Below are 12199 nucleotides of genomic sequence, written 5' to 3' on the forward strand. Positions count from 1 at the left end.
GCTCGCGGCCGCCGTCCCGCGCCCCGCGCCGCGCACGCCCCTCCACGGGCCCGGCCGCCGAGCGTCTCCGCGCCCGGGACGACGCCTGCGCCCCGGGGCGACCGCTCCGTCTCCAGCGCAATGTGGCCGCGCCTGGCCTTTTGTTGCTGGGGTCTGGCGCTTGTTTCGGGCTGGGCGACTTTTCAGCAGATGGCTCCGACGCGCAATTTCAGCTTCCGCCTTTTTCCCGAGGCCGCGCCGGGGGCCCCGGGGCGGCTGCCCGCGCTGCCCGCGCCCAGCGAGGACGCGCCCGAGAGCAAAGTGGAGAGGCTCGGCCAGTCGTTCCGGAGGCGCGTGCGGCGGCTGCGGGAGCTCAGCGAGCGCCTGGAGCTTGTCTTCCTGGTGGACGAGTCGTCCAGCGTCGGCCAAGCCAACTTCCTCAACGAGCTCAAGTTCGTCCGCAAGCTGCTGTCCGACTTCCCCGTGGTGCCCACAGCCACGCGCGTGGCCATCGTGACCTTCTCGTCCAAGAACAACGTGGTGCCGCGCGTCGACTATATCTCCTCCCGCCGCGCGCACCAGCACAAGTGCGCGCTGCTCAGCCGCGAGATCCCGGCCATCACCTACCGCGGCGGCGGCACCTACACCAAGGGCGCCTTCCAGCAAGCCGCGGTAAGGCACCCGGCCCCCGCGGACCCCGGCCCTCGCCCCCTACCTCCCAGGTTCTTCCCAGCCACCATCGTCTACCCAGCTCTAATCCAGGTTTCAACCTTGGGCAAGCTACCAACCTCCCCAAGTCAAGCGTCCCCACGCACGAAATTAAGAGTCATAACACCTTCCTATTGTTGTGTTGGTCTAATGGGATCATGGATTTTTAAAAGCTTACCTAGATGTCAGGTTCCGTAAGTGGTGATCTTTGAGGACCCTTTTAGGAAGGGGTCTTTAAAATGCTAACCATGTTCACGCTTGTAAAGAACAGACCGGTCCTAGCTGCAGGTGAGTGTGTTTTACAAAGTGTCTCTAAAGATAACATGTGGAGTTACCTGACTATTTCCCCCGTTCTCTTTTACGTTATTTTATGCTTTCAATATGCATTTCATTGCACGCCCTCTGACTCTTTTACAAGATTTTTAGTCTGGAAGAGGAAGTCAGTTCTGTATGACCAACTTTTACATAATTTAATTTTTTCTGAGTACAAAGTAATACATATTCAATTGAAGAATATTGGAACATATAGAAATGTCTGACACATACTAGCAAGCTGAAGTTTGTGTAAATAAGAAAACACAAAGGAGGAAAAGGAAAAACAACTATAATCTCATCACCCTTAAAACCCCATTATTTACATGTCGTTGAACATTTGTCCAGGATGCACATCTGTATATACTTTTAACCAAATTGGTGTCTTGCTGTTCTGTAGTCCACATTTTCATTTGTTATATCATGAAATGATCTACATTATTATATATCTAATATAATATAGATGTTATGTATCTACAGTAGTTTCATGCTATTCCATTGAATACATGCGCCATAATTTTACTGGTAACCTATTTGGGACAGGTTTTTTATTAAGTTATAGTAAACACAAATATTAGTGGTCTCCTTTGATTACTTCTTTATGAAGAAGTTCTGTAAAGTTTCAGAATTAAAGGATCTGAACATTTATACATTTCTTGATACACATTATCCTTTCTCCATTGGAGGGTTATATACATTTACATTCCCACCAGCACAGTATCACAGCAGTAAGTTTGCCACACGGCCATCAATATAACATATACTAGTATTTTTAATATCTTTGCCAATTTGGTAGGTGAATAGAGGTGTCATTTTAGCAAATTCATTTTTTTTTTTTTAAGTTTTATTGGGGATGACCATTTTCCAGTGCATTTACTGGGCAATTATATTTTTTCTTTTGTAATTACCTGATCATAAGTTTTGCCCATTTTGCAATTATGGTACATGTGTTTTTCCACCACCACCACCACCCCCCCCGCCCCCTTAATGATTTGTAAAAGCTCTATATAGTAAGACTGGTCATTCTTTTTTGTATATACTGCAGTTGTTTTTCCAGTTCACTGCCTTTTACTTGGGTTCATTGAAGCGTTGTTAGATGGATGATTTAAATTTTTATATATTCAAATCTATCAAACTTTGTCCTTAAGATCCTATATTTGCTTATATTCTTAGAATGGCAGTCTCATTTCCCAAACAGGAGAAATCGTTTTCCATTTAACAGTTTAATCCATCTGGAACTCATTTTAGTGTATGGTATGACAAAAATGTCTAATTTTATTTTTTAATACATGGTTAACCAGTTGTCTCATCATCGTTTGTTTAATAGCCATTCATCCTTTTCCAGTTTAATTGAATGCCACTTATATCCTACACTATATACTTATGGGTATTTGCTTTCCTCTTGTATTTTTATTTTTTATTACCCTGGATAATAGGCTCTTCCATCCTATTATATATCTATTATTTTTAATCTTTGCAAATTGATTTACTTATAACTTTACAATATATAAATGTCTGGCAGTGCAAATTCTCTCTTTTTCTATTTTTTTTTTAAATCTACTCCTCTGTATTCATACAAATTTTGAATTCATTTTTATATATTCCAAATGAAACCAGTCAGAATTTTGGTTTCAGTACAGAAAAGGTTGAATTAAGTTGGGGGTTATTATTTACATTTTATAATAATAGTCCTTCCAAGTCAAAAATATGGTATATCCATTTGTAACCAATTATTTTTATATCATTCAGTAAAGTTATAGATTTCTAGTAATTAAGTTCTACATGTATTTAGACCTAAACATATTCTATTCAATATTGCTATTATGAATGGCATCTTTTCCAATTAAATTGTAAACAATTATTCTTACTGTATAGACATTGATTTTTTTACTGTTTTCTGTATCAAAATTTCCTGTAAATACATTGCAGTATTTTGGTACCTACCATTCCTGACTTTTTGCAGTTGTGTAAGTAATAAGTATGTTTTTGTACATGTACACATATCTTGTGCATGTACATATAGGTTTGCCCACAAAAGGATTGTGTTGTACAATCTCTTTTGTAACTTGATTTTCTATTCTGCCATATTTTTGGTTTTCTTTCCATAATAAGAAATACACTTCCACTTTATCATTTTTTAAATAGTCACACAGTATTCTACTGTAGTATGTACCTTTATTTTTATTATGTAATTATCTATCATATAATTAGGCTGTTACAAAAAAAAAAACCCCTGTGTGACTAAATCTTTGCCATATCGCTAATGATTTCCTTAATGTACATTTCTGAAGTAATAGGTATTATTGCGTGAAAGAGTATACCCGTTTTTTACGAGCTTTAGTACATATGCCAAGTTGCTCCACAGAAAATTGGTACCAAATTGCGCTCCTATGTGCAGTGCCCGGATCGGTACCTAGGATGCAGTCAACACAGGTTGGTATCATTTGAACGTCCCTCCCCAACTCTGTGTGAAAAATGGAGCCCCATTTTAAATTGGATTTTTTATTAGTGAGGCTGAATACTTTTTTCATATATTATTGTCTATATATAGCTCCTCTTTTTTGAATATTCATTAAAATATTTTAGGATTGTTTTCCGTTTTTCATTTGAAGGTCATTCTTTTTTTTATTATTGATTTCCAAATGCTCTTTAAATCTTGGTGTTAACCGTCTACTGCTAAGTAGGATGCAAAATTTTTTTCTCAGTGTTTTCTTGCCTTTTAATTTTGTTTATGGTGGTAGCATCTATCATTTTATCAACCTGTTGAGTCTAATTTCCTCTCTCTTGTGCCTTTTTTGTTTCTTATAAAGTTTAAAAGGCTTTTACCTTTAAGAGATGAAATAACTCCTTAAAGGCGCTCTGTTTATTGAAGTAGTTACAGCAGGCAGGGATCAGTTTTGCAGACCCCGTTCCCTGTTGTTTACACTCCAAGTACTCATTAGGTCCCAATGGCTGGCCTTCCTGATGTCACAGCCCACTCAGCAGAGAAGAACCTTGCTGCATCAGGGGAAAACTTGCCATATACTAGCTCCTCTTTTTGGCTTGGCCAGGTTTGTGGGGCCTCTGAGTACTGTTGATCCAAAACAGTTAAATAGGTAATGAGTCAAGTACTCACTGCTCTGCTCAAGACCCACTCTGTCTTCAGCTTTCTCCTTCCAACTCCTACATCCTGTCTTGGATAGTGGAACTGCCAACAAGGTTCCCAGTGTCTTTCTTCAGTCTGGATCCATTTGTAATCTAACAAGCAGAGACTTCTCGAAAGTTTGTGTTAATTGAACTTCGCCTGAATTTATTTTTCTTTTCTCGTTTTGGTTGGGTCATGAGAAGATACAGGAGAGGGTCAGCTGGACTCAGTCCCTGTCTAACCTGGAAGCTTACATGTCTTTATTGTAACTTTTCCAAATCTCTGATGAGCGTTCTTAGATATGATTAAAATATGATACTCAGAGAAAATTGACAGAAGATGACCAGTATTTAGAAGTGGCCTTTGTGGAGGTTTGAATATGAATTTTTCCATAGAGATCAGGCAAGCGTGTTTCATTGCAGAATTAGTTTGAAAATGTTAAGTTGTTTAGTTCGAGTTTGGATATGAAGCCTATACATTTCCTCATGGAAATGAGGCAGTTCGTCAGAATCTCATGTATGTACAGAATGGTTGTATTGGAACTGATTGTGATCTGGCCTTTATGTGAAATTGAATATCGTAGAGATTTTTTTCTGAGGTTATTACTTTCTCCAGAAAAATTAGTTTTTCACATCTTTTCCATCCGAATCTGAATGCTCCCACAACTACATACAGACACAAACATGGGCAGACAAATACACAAACACACATAGATACACGCTTGTAAGTACACAGTTATCCTCACAAGTCAGACACCTTACTCCTCAATCTCAAGATGCAGAATTTTCTCTACCAATGTGAAATTTGCTGTTATCTTTTATCATATATGATAGACTAAATAAAAAGGACAACAGATTTTTGTTTGGTGTCAGAATTATACAATTTGATGGGGAGTATATGTGTGGACACACTATTAGCACACTTTATTCGAATGAATAAACTGCAGTGTAGACCTTTCTTTTTTTTAGACACCACCTGCAGCACTCACCAAGGAGTTCAAAGACTAAAGCAGTAAAATCTGTAGTTAGCATAGATTTTTCCAGAAATATAATCAAGAGAATGGGGGGATATTTGGCACCTGGAACTTAATTAAATGAAAATCTTTTACAAAATTAACAGAAAGCTCTTCAGCTTTTCCTTTCCAGGGAATCAATGTTTTATAATAACCTTTCATCTTGGTTTTTCTCTCACTATGTATTTATAAATTGCCTTTCCTAAACTGTATACTTTAGGTTGGCCCTACTATGAATGAGAGATTCTCCATCTCCTAAGTCTTTCATGTCAAAATAAAATCAGAGCCCCTCACTCCCTCTTCACTTTGGATAAATATCCATTAAACGTAGCATGAAACTTCCTTTGAAAAAAACTTCTGCTTTCTTCATTGTTCCAGAGTTCCAGAAATATGATCCTCTGGTAGGGAATGTGCTGTCTTGCCAAAAATCTGAGCTAGAGATGGTCAGAAGACTAGGAATAGATAGGCAGAAGCTCTTCCTAGCTTCAAGGAAAGAGCGTCATTTTATATGTTCACACCTTTACTTGCAGAGTAATCTGCTCTCACAGCCTAATGGGAAAAAAACATATCTGCTTTTAAGCTTTTTAAAATAAAACCAGGAGATATGTGAGATGCCACTAGATTAAAACTCTGATGAATAAAAATAGAGCCATTTTGTTTTCATACAGTAAACCAATAATAGCCTTCACAGCAGTTTTTATGATGCCCCCAATGCTAAAGGAATAGGGAAAGTTAGGGTTCTTCTTTCCTGTAGGAAGACGTTGGGGGAGTCATGTAATCTGCCGTGTATTCAGCTATTCCCAACTTAGAACATGATTTAGATGTCAAGAATTGCTCACTGTTGTGGAAGCTAAGTTCCTTTTTTAATGCTGAAAAGATATATTTCTAAATGTACCGCTGGAAACATTCTCTTTTGTGCTTCTTAAACTTCTAAACCGTTCTCCTATTGCTTTGGTCTTATGCAGGATCTTCTTTTGTAAGTTCATCAGAACTCTAGAAGAATGAATGAATGAATGAATGAATGAATCCATCCTCAGTGCATAAAATAGATCTAGACCTCAGGTATATTTCCCAGGCTAAAGTGGTACTAAAATTCATTATTTGAAGAGAAAGTAAATAATTCTCAATTCTTGAATTTGAATATCTCCTTAGTCTAGAATTTTCATATGTTTTATTTATTAGTTTTGTTATTCCCAGCATATCAGATACTGTGGTATGTAATAAGAATGTACACCTACTGCTACTGTTAAAGACACTTACCGTTATTGGCTGCCAGCAGCTTATTGTGCTTGGTTGAAATGCATCGTGAGAATACTTGGTCAGACACTGTGGATGCTTAGACACAGAGAGGGTGGACCGCACTGTCCTACTTCCCTTCTCTGGTCAAAGAATAGGAAAGTCAGCCCCAATGTCTTCGCTATACACACGTGCTCAGAATCTGTTTTCCAGAAAAGGCTTCGCTACTAGGGAAGGTTGGATAACTAAATGTTAATCACGGAGCTAAGGAAATGCTAAAGGTGGAGTCAATCCTGTCTTCAGTCTTCTGACTTGTCATCTGGTCTTCCTCTTTCCCTGCACCCCATTCTCCATCCCCACCCAAGTTTTACTATATTACCTCCATATGTGGAGTTGTATCAAAAGCCAGGGAGAAGTAGGAGATTCCATTTCCAGAGATTCAAAAATGCTGCATAAAGCCAAACAGACTAACTCAGAGGACAAAAACCATGGCTTCGGGGCCATTTTCTTCCCATGGGTGCATTTCAGTGGGCCCTCAATGTGCGTATGCATGTAAGTACATATGTCAATCATATACATGTATGTGTTAAAATATATATGTATATTCAATATATATTTTTTAAAGTTTTGGCAGATATTTTTACATCAGGAGATAGTATTTTTTTAAAAATATGAGTTTTGGGCTAACTCAGCAAATTGGAATATATAGCAATTCTTGGTGTGATTTCTCTCAGTTCATTAGAGTCTCCACCTGGCACTGGAACTTCATCATGTGGTCCTTGATTGCTTTTCCATAGTCTTACATGGATCAACCATTGGCAGTGCCTGAGATAGTATAAATACTTGTAGTTTATCTTCTGAGCTTCCTTTTTAACCCAATTAATTAATTAGGTTTAGCTGGGTGTAATAGAAAACTCTAAGGTACCACTGGTTTAAACAGAGAAAACATTTATTTCTCTCTCAAATTAAGTCGAGTAGAAAATTCAGTGCTAATATGGCAGCTCCGTGTTGTCTTCAGGGACCCAGAGTCCTTTCTTTCAGCTCTCTGCTCTGTCATCTTCAGGTCACCTCGTGGTCTAAGATGGCCATGGGAGCCCCTACCATCAGGGCTTATTCCAGACTCCAGAAAAGAGAAGGTAAAGACAGTCACATCTCCCTCTGAGACTCTCTGGCAATCACACGATACCCGCACATGGGTGTCATTGGGGAAACTTTGTCTCATGCCCACCCTTAGTTTTATGGAACTTTATTGCTAAAGAGAAAGGAGAGGATGGATACTGAAGAAATGACAGTGGTCTTTGCCATACCAGTGTGTTAGGAAGAGCGTGTGTATAATCAAGGCAATGTCCGGAAATCCCACTTCCTTTCTCACTTAGGGGGCACTGGCCTGGCCCAGCTCAAGATGTGAGAGTCGGGCCTTGTGTAACTAAAAAATACCTTAGTCTTTGTGCTAGGTTAACTTGTTCACTAAAAACTATCAAAGTTCCGGAGCAATTCATTTAAACTTGGCAACAGAAAATTTTCTGTTTTCCGGAAGCTTCTAAATAACATGGCATTCACTCCCAAGTTAAAGATTATTACTGAGAGTGGTGGGGAAAGATGCAGACTATGAAATAAAATCAGTATTTCATTGTTGATTTAGTAAACCCAAATGAACATTTCTCAGGAAAACCTGGTTCTTCTTTGGCTTTTCTAGAGTAAACTGTCAGGTTAAGAGGCCTCTGCATTAGAAGGAATTTCCTGTTGTCTATTGTCTCTGCCTTTCCCATAGATTTTTAAAAGTGTTCTCTAAATCTCGCACAGGCCATATAAAGCATGGATTTCTGGCACAGAGTCTGCTTATATACAGTAACTTGCTCTGGTTTAGGGGCCAGTTGTGGATAGGAAAACTCTGTGAGAGCTACTGTTATAATGTGTGAATGTTGTTACAGTGCTTCTCTCAAAATGAATGATAGTGGGGAGAAAATGAAATCTGTAACACACTAGTGGGTACATTTTCTTATCAATCTTTATGAAAAGATTTTAAAGAATTTGTCTTCTGGGTTATCTTTCTCATGAGGTCATTCAAGCAGTTGCTGTTTTATTTGTGTAAAGAGTTAAGCAAGAGAGATTTTTCCAATTCAGAGCATATATTTCTTTCATAACTGCAGTACCCACTGAAATATATTGTAGTCGATATAATCATATTTTTAAAGGTTATTTAATGACGGGATTATCCAAATGTTGTAAATGAGCTGAAATTCTGTGTTTACCATCAGTATACAAAACCGTATCTATAAAAGTCTAATTTCATAAAATATATGCATTTAAAAAGCTAGGAAGAATATTTCAAAATATTAACAGTATTTGTCTATAGGTGGTACATATACCTATTTAAATATATCCATTTCTTCTACATTTTGAAAAGTTAATTAGGACAAACATGTATTGCTTACTAGGAAGTGGCATATCACTGTCTACCTGGGCACAAGCGATTGAAGACATGTCTTTGGGGCGTTTGGAGGCATAGCCTGGAGTGATTGGTCTCAAGTATAACAATCCTTTCCATCTCAGATTTTATCTTAAATAGTCACAAGAACTTCTGCATTCTATTCCACAGTACAACTCTGCTTTAAGGGATAAAATGATGCTTTAGTTTATTATCAGGAAATTGAAATGAAACAGTTTCTGTCTATTTTATTTTTTGTCAAATGCCAAATGCTCTAGCATTGAGTCCATTAAGAATTGGAAAATTGTGCTGAGTTGAAAGCACTGATCCTACAGACCATGGTACTCACTCATTTTGACCTGTCCCCTCTCCTCTCTCCTTATCAAACTGGATCTTGAGAATCCAGACTCACATAAAAAACTGCACACAGATGATAGTGATTGTTTCACTGCTTGGCAAGCTACCTGTAGGTATTCACTGAGGAGAGGAGCCAGGACAGCTGGCCAAGATGTGACACAGAGCAGGGTGCTGAGGCTGCAGATGGTAGAAATAACTGACTCCATCACCTCGCTGAGAGGGCAGGAGAACATGGCCGTCTTTTGGCTTGTCACACACAGAGAGATGCTGACCCACTGCTTTGTCAGTCTCTCATGCTCGTCGGTAGTACTCATCAAAGAACATACTTGGGCAGGAAGGATGTTCTCTAACCCTTTTAATGGTATCACATGTAAATGAAATAATTGTCTCAAACAACCCATTTTGTACAACTAATTCTCCTCTAGCATTTAAAGTTCATTTTTTTCATTGTGATTTTTGTCCTAGTCAGTAAAAGGCAGTCGGTTAGCCTGAGGTTGTTGATGGAGCGGGTTCAGACACATTCAGATGTGTCGTCTGATAGTGTGCTTTGATATCGGCATCTCTTTCAACTTGGCTCACTCATTTTGACCTGTTATCAGTTGAGTCGTATCTGCAGTAAGGCCTCATCATTTTAATCTGATTTTCTAGGCTCTACCTTTCCATATGAATCTAAAATTGACTTTGAAAGAAATTAAGCAGTTTTTATTTGTGTTTTTTACAGTACTGTTTTTAGCCAAGATTTCTCTTTTTAGTCACAATCACCTTCAAAATATGCATGCTTGGCTTTTTATCGTTGTTCCAAAAGTGATGATTTCAGGCAGTTATTGCTGGAATTTCCTAGCAATAAAGACACCAAAGTTTAGGCTATTTGTATCTAATCAGTCATAAAAATCCGTATTTTAGGTACTCATCTGCAACAGGATGTTATATGAGACCTTGTTGTCCCAGATGTGGCACCAGGACCCAGGGCTTAAACTAAGAAGCATTGAGTAGTCCACATTTTAAAAAGAGTCACCAACAATTGAGATTGTGCATTTCCTCAGAGATCTCGAATACTGTGCTGAACAGGCCCTACGAACTTCATCATGACACTCCCCACCCAGTACCTGATTGATTCGTTTATACCACAGACATCTGGGGAGAAAAATAGAGCCAGAGAAACAGAGCAGACACTGGGATCACTGGGGAGAGCAGTGTTCGTACTGAAAGGAAAATCTCTCCTGAACCTCATGGAGTACTTTCTCCTACCAGCAGCTTAGTGAAGGGGAGACCAGCTTTCTCTATACTAGTTGAAAATATTCTTGGGCAGAAGCCTCGATTTGCACCTGTGCCTACTTAATGGCAACGAAGCCAGCCAGAGACAAGGCCGGTGCCAGAAGCAGAACCTGAGATGAAGATTCAAGTGCAAGTAGCTTATTTGAGAGGTGATCCTAGTCGACATGGGTAGCACTTATTGTCTAAGAGACGTCTGCTTGTTGAGGACAGAGATCACATCTTATTTGACTTTATATTTGCTGCAAGACCAATAAAAAATGGTATTCATGATAACTTTAGAGTTCTTGAAAAGACATATCTTTAACATTTTTAATTTTAGTGTATTTATTTACTAACTAAAAAAAGAATAGTTATGCCATATTCTCAAAGGAATCAGCAATAAATGCTTGACTTTTTAAATGATAGATTATAATGGGGTGAATAATAATTCACCTTTCAGACCACATTTTCATGAGAGCAACATATAGAGTTAAGTAGAATCTCAGACAGGTATGAGTCTCTAGTTTTTCTCCCCTAAACCTGGTCAAGGAAGCAAGTGCCCACAACACCTCTGGAGAGAACTCCATCCAGGATGTTCAGAGGGAATCCACAGACTCTTTTAAGAGTTCCTGCCCCTGTCCACGTCACTGTCAGTGCTACCCTTTAACCACTCCCGTAATATTATCCTCATAACAGCACAGGTTCAAGTAGTTATTTTTCTGTTCTTCTGCCCTGAGCATTATGACCCACTTCTTGGCTCTGGTAGTGTTGTGTGGTTACTGGTTATAGAGTCACAATTTTCCCTAATCCTCTATCCTATCTTGTCAGCCTCCGCAAATATGATTACTTGTTTTCATTCATAGCTCAGACTGAAATGTGGGTTTTATTATAATTGGTATCCACTTGACAGACGTATTCTAGCAACATGTTAAATGTTCCTGTCATGATAATGGTAATGAGTAATTACTACTTGCCAGGTACCAGTCTAAGCACTTTTTCTATATGAATTCATTAAATCTTTGCAACAGAAAAATCTGCTCAGTTAGGTTATTATCATCATCTCCAAAGTACAAGTGAGGAAGCTGAGACACAAGGAATGTAAGTAACTTGACCAAAGTTACAATGCTGGTAAGTTAAGGTACTAGAATTCAAATCCAGGTAGTCTGGGCCAAAGTTTAAATTCTTAACTACCATGTAATATTGCCTCTGTGCTCTGTTGCCAGAAGATCTAGTAGATTCAAGACCCACTGATAAATACTCACCAACCAGGTTCATTGGAAAGACATGAGGCAGAGAGGGCAGCTGTGAGGGGAACTTGGGTATGTGAATGTGGAGCAAACTAAGAGACACAGAACTAAGACATTTGGATGGGTACTCTCTAAAGTGTATGATAGTCTCAAGTGATCACCCTCTTCCCTCATCTCCTTTATTCTCAGTCAGTCTGAGGAATTACTCCTCAGATACCATTTTATACAGTATAATTACATCTGCTAGCATCTCCCACCTCAGGTCCTTTAACAGATGTATCTACCAATCATTGCAGAGACCAAGCCACTGCAGCAGTGGGAGAGCATATCTTCTCATAACACATCTGCCTCTGTCCTCTTCATTTATCGAATTACTGAATTCTTAGCTTCCTCTAATCCAAGGTCAGCACTCAACCTCATACCCTTTATTCAAATAAAAATGTGACTCAAGCAAAATCGGTTTTTCTAGTCCTAATACATCTAGTTTCTATCTCAAAATATCATGCAGTGTCAACTTAAGTTTATAAATTTACATGCCAAAC

At 38.9% G+C, this 12199-nt stretch overlaps 1 protein-coding gene across 1 annotated transcript in view; it reads left to right on the forward strand.

Annotated features, from left to right (window-relative positions):
- The first annotated feature begins 60 nt into the window (after positions 1 to 60).
- The window catches only part of SVEP1 (sushi, von Willebrand factor type A, EGF and pentraxin domain containing 1), a 154234-nt gene continuing 142095 nt past the window's right edge, over positions 61 to 12199 (forward strand). Inside the window, exon 1 of the mRNA XM_011364931.2 lies at positions 61 to 651. Coding sequence (XP_011363233.1) covers positions 121 to 651 — 531 coding nt within the window. The 5' untranslated portion in view covers positions 61 to 120. The remainder of the gene's footprint in view (positions 652 to 12199) is intronic.

The sequence above is a fragment of the Pteropus vampyrus genome, unplaced genomic scaffold (assembly GCF_000151845.1).
Source record: "Pteropus vampyrus isolate Shadow unplaced genomic scaffold, Pvam_2.0 Scaffold103, whole genome shotgun sequence".
Taxonomy (NCBI): Eukaryota; Metazoa; Chordata; class Mammalia; order Chiroptera; family Pteropodidae; genus Pteropus; species Pteropus vampyrus.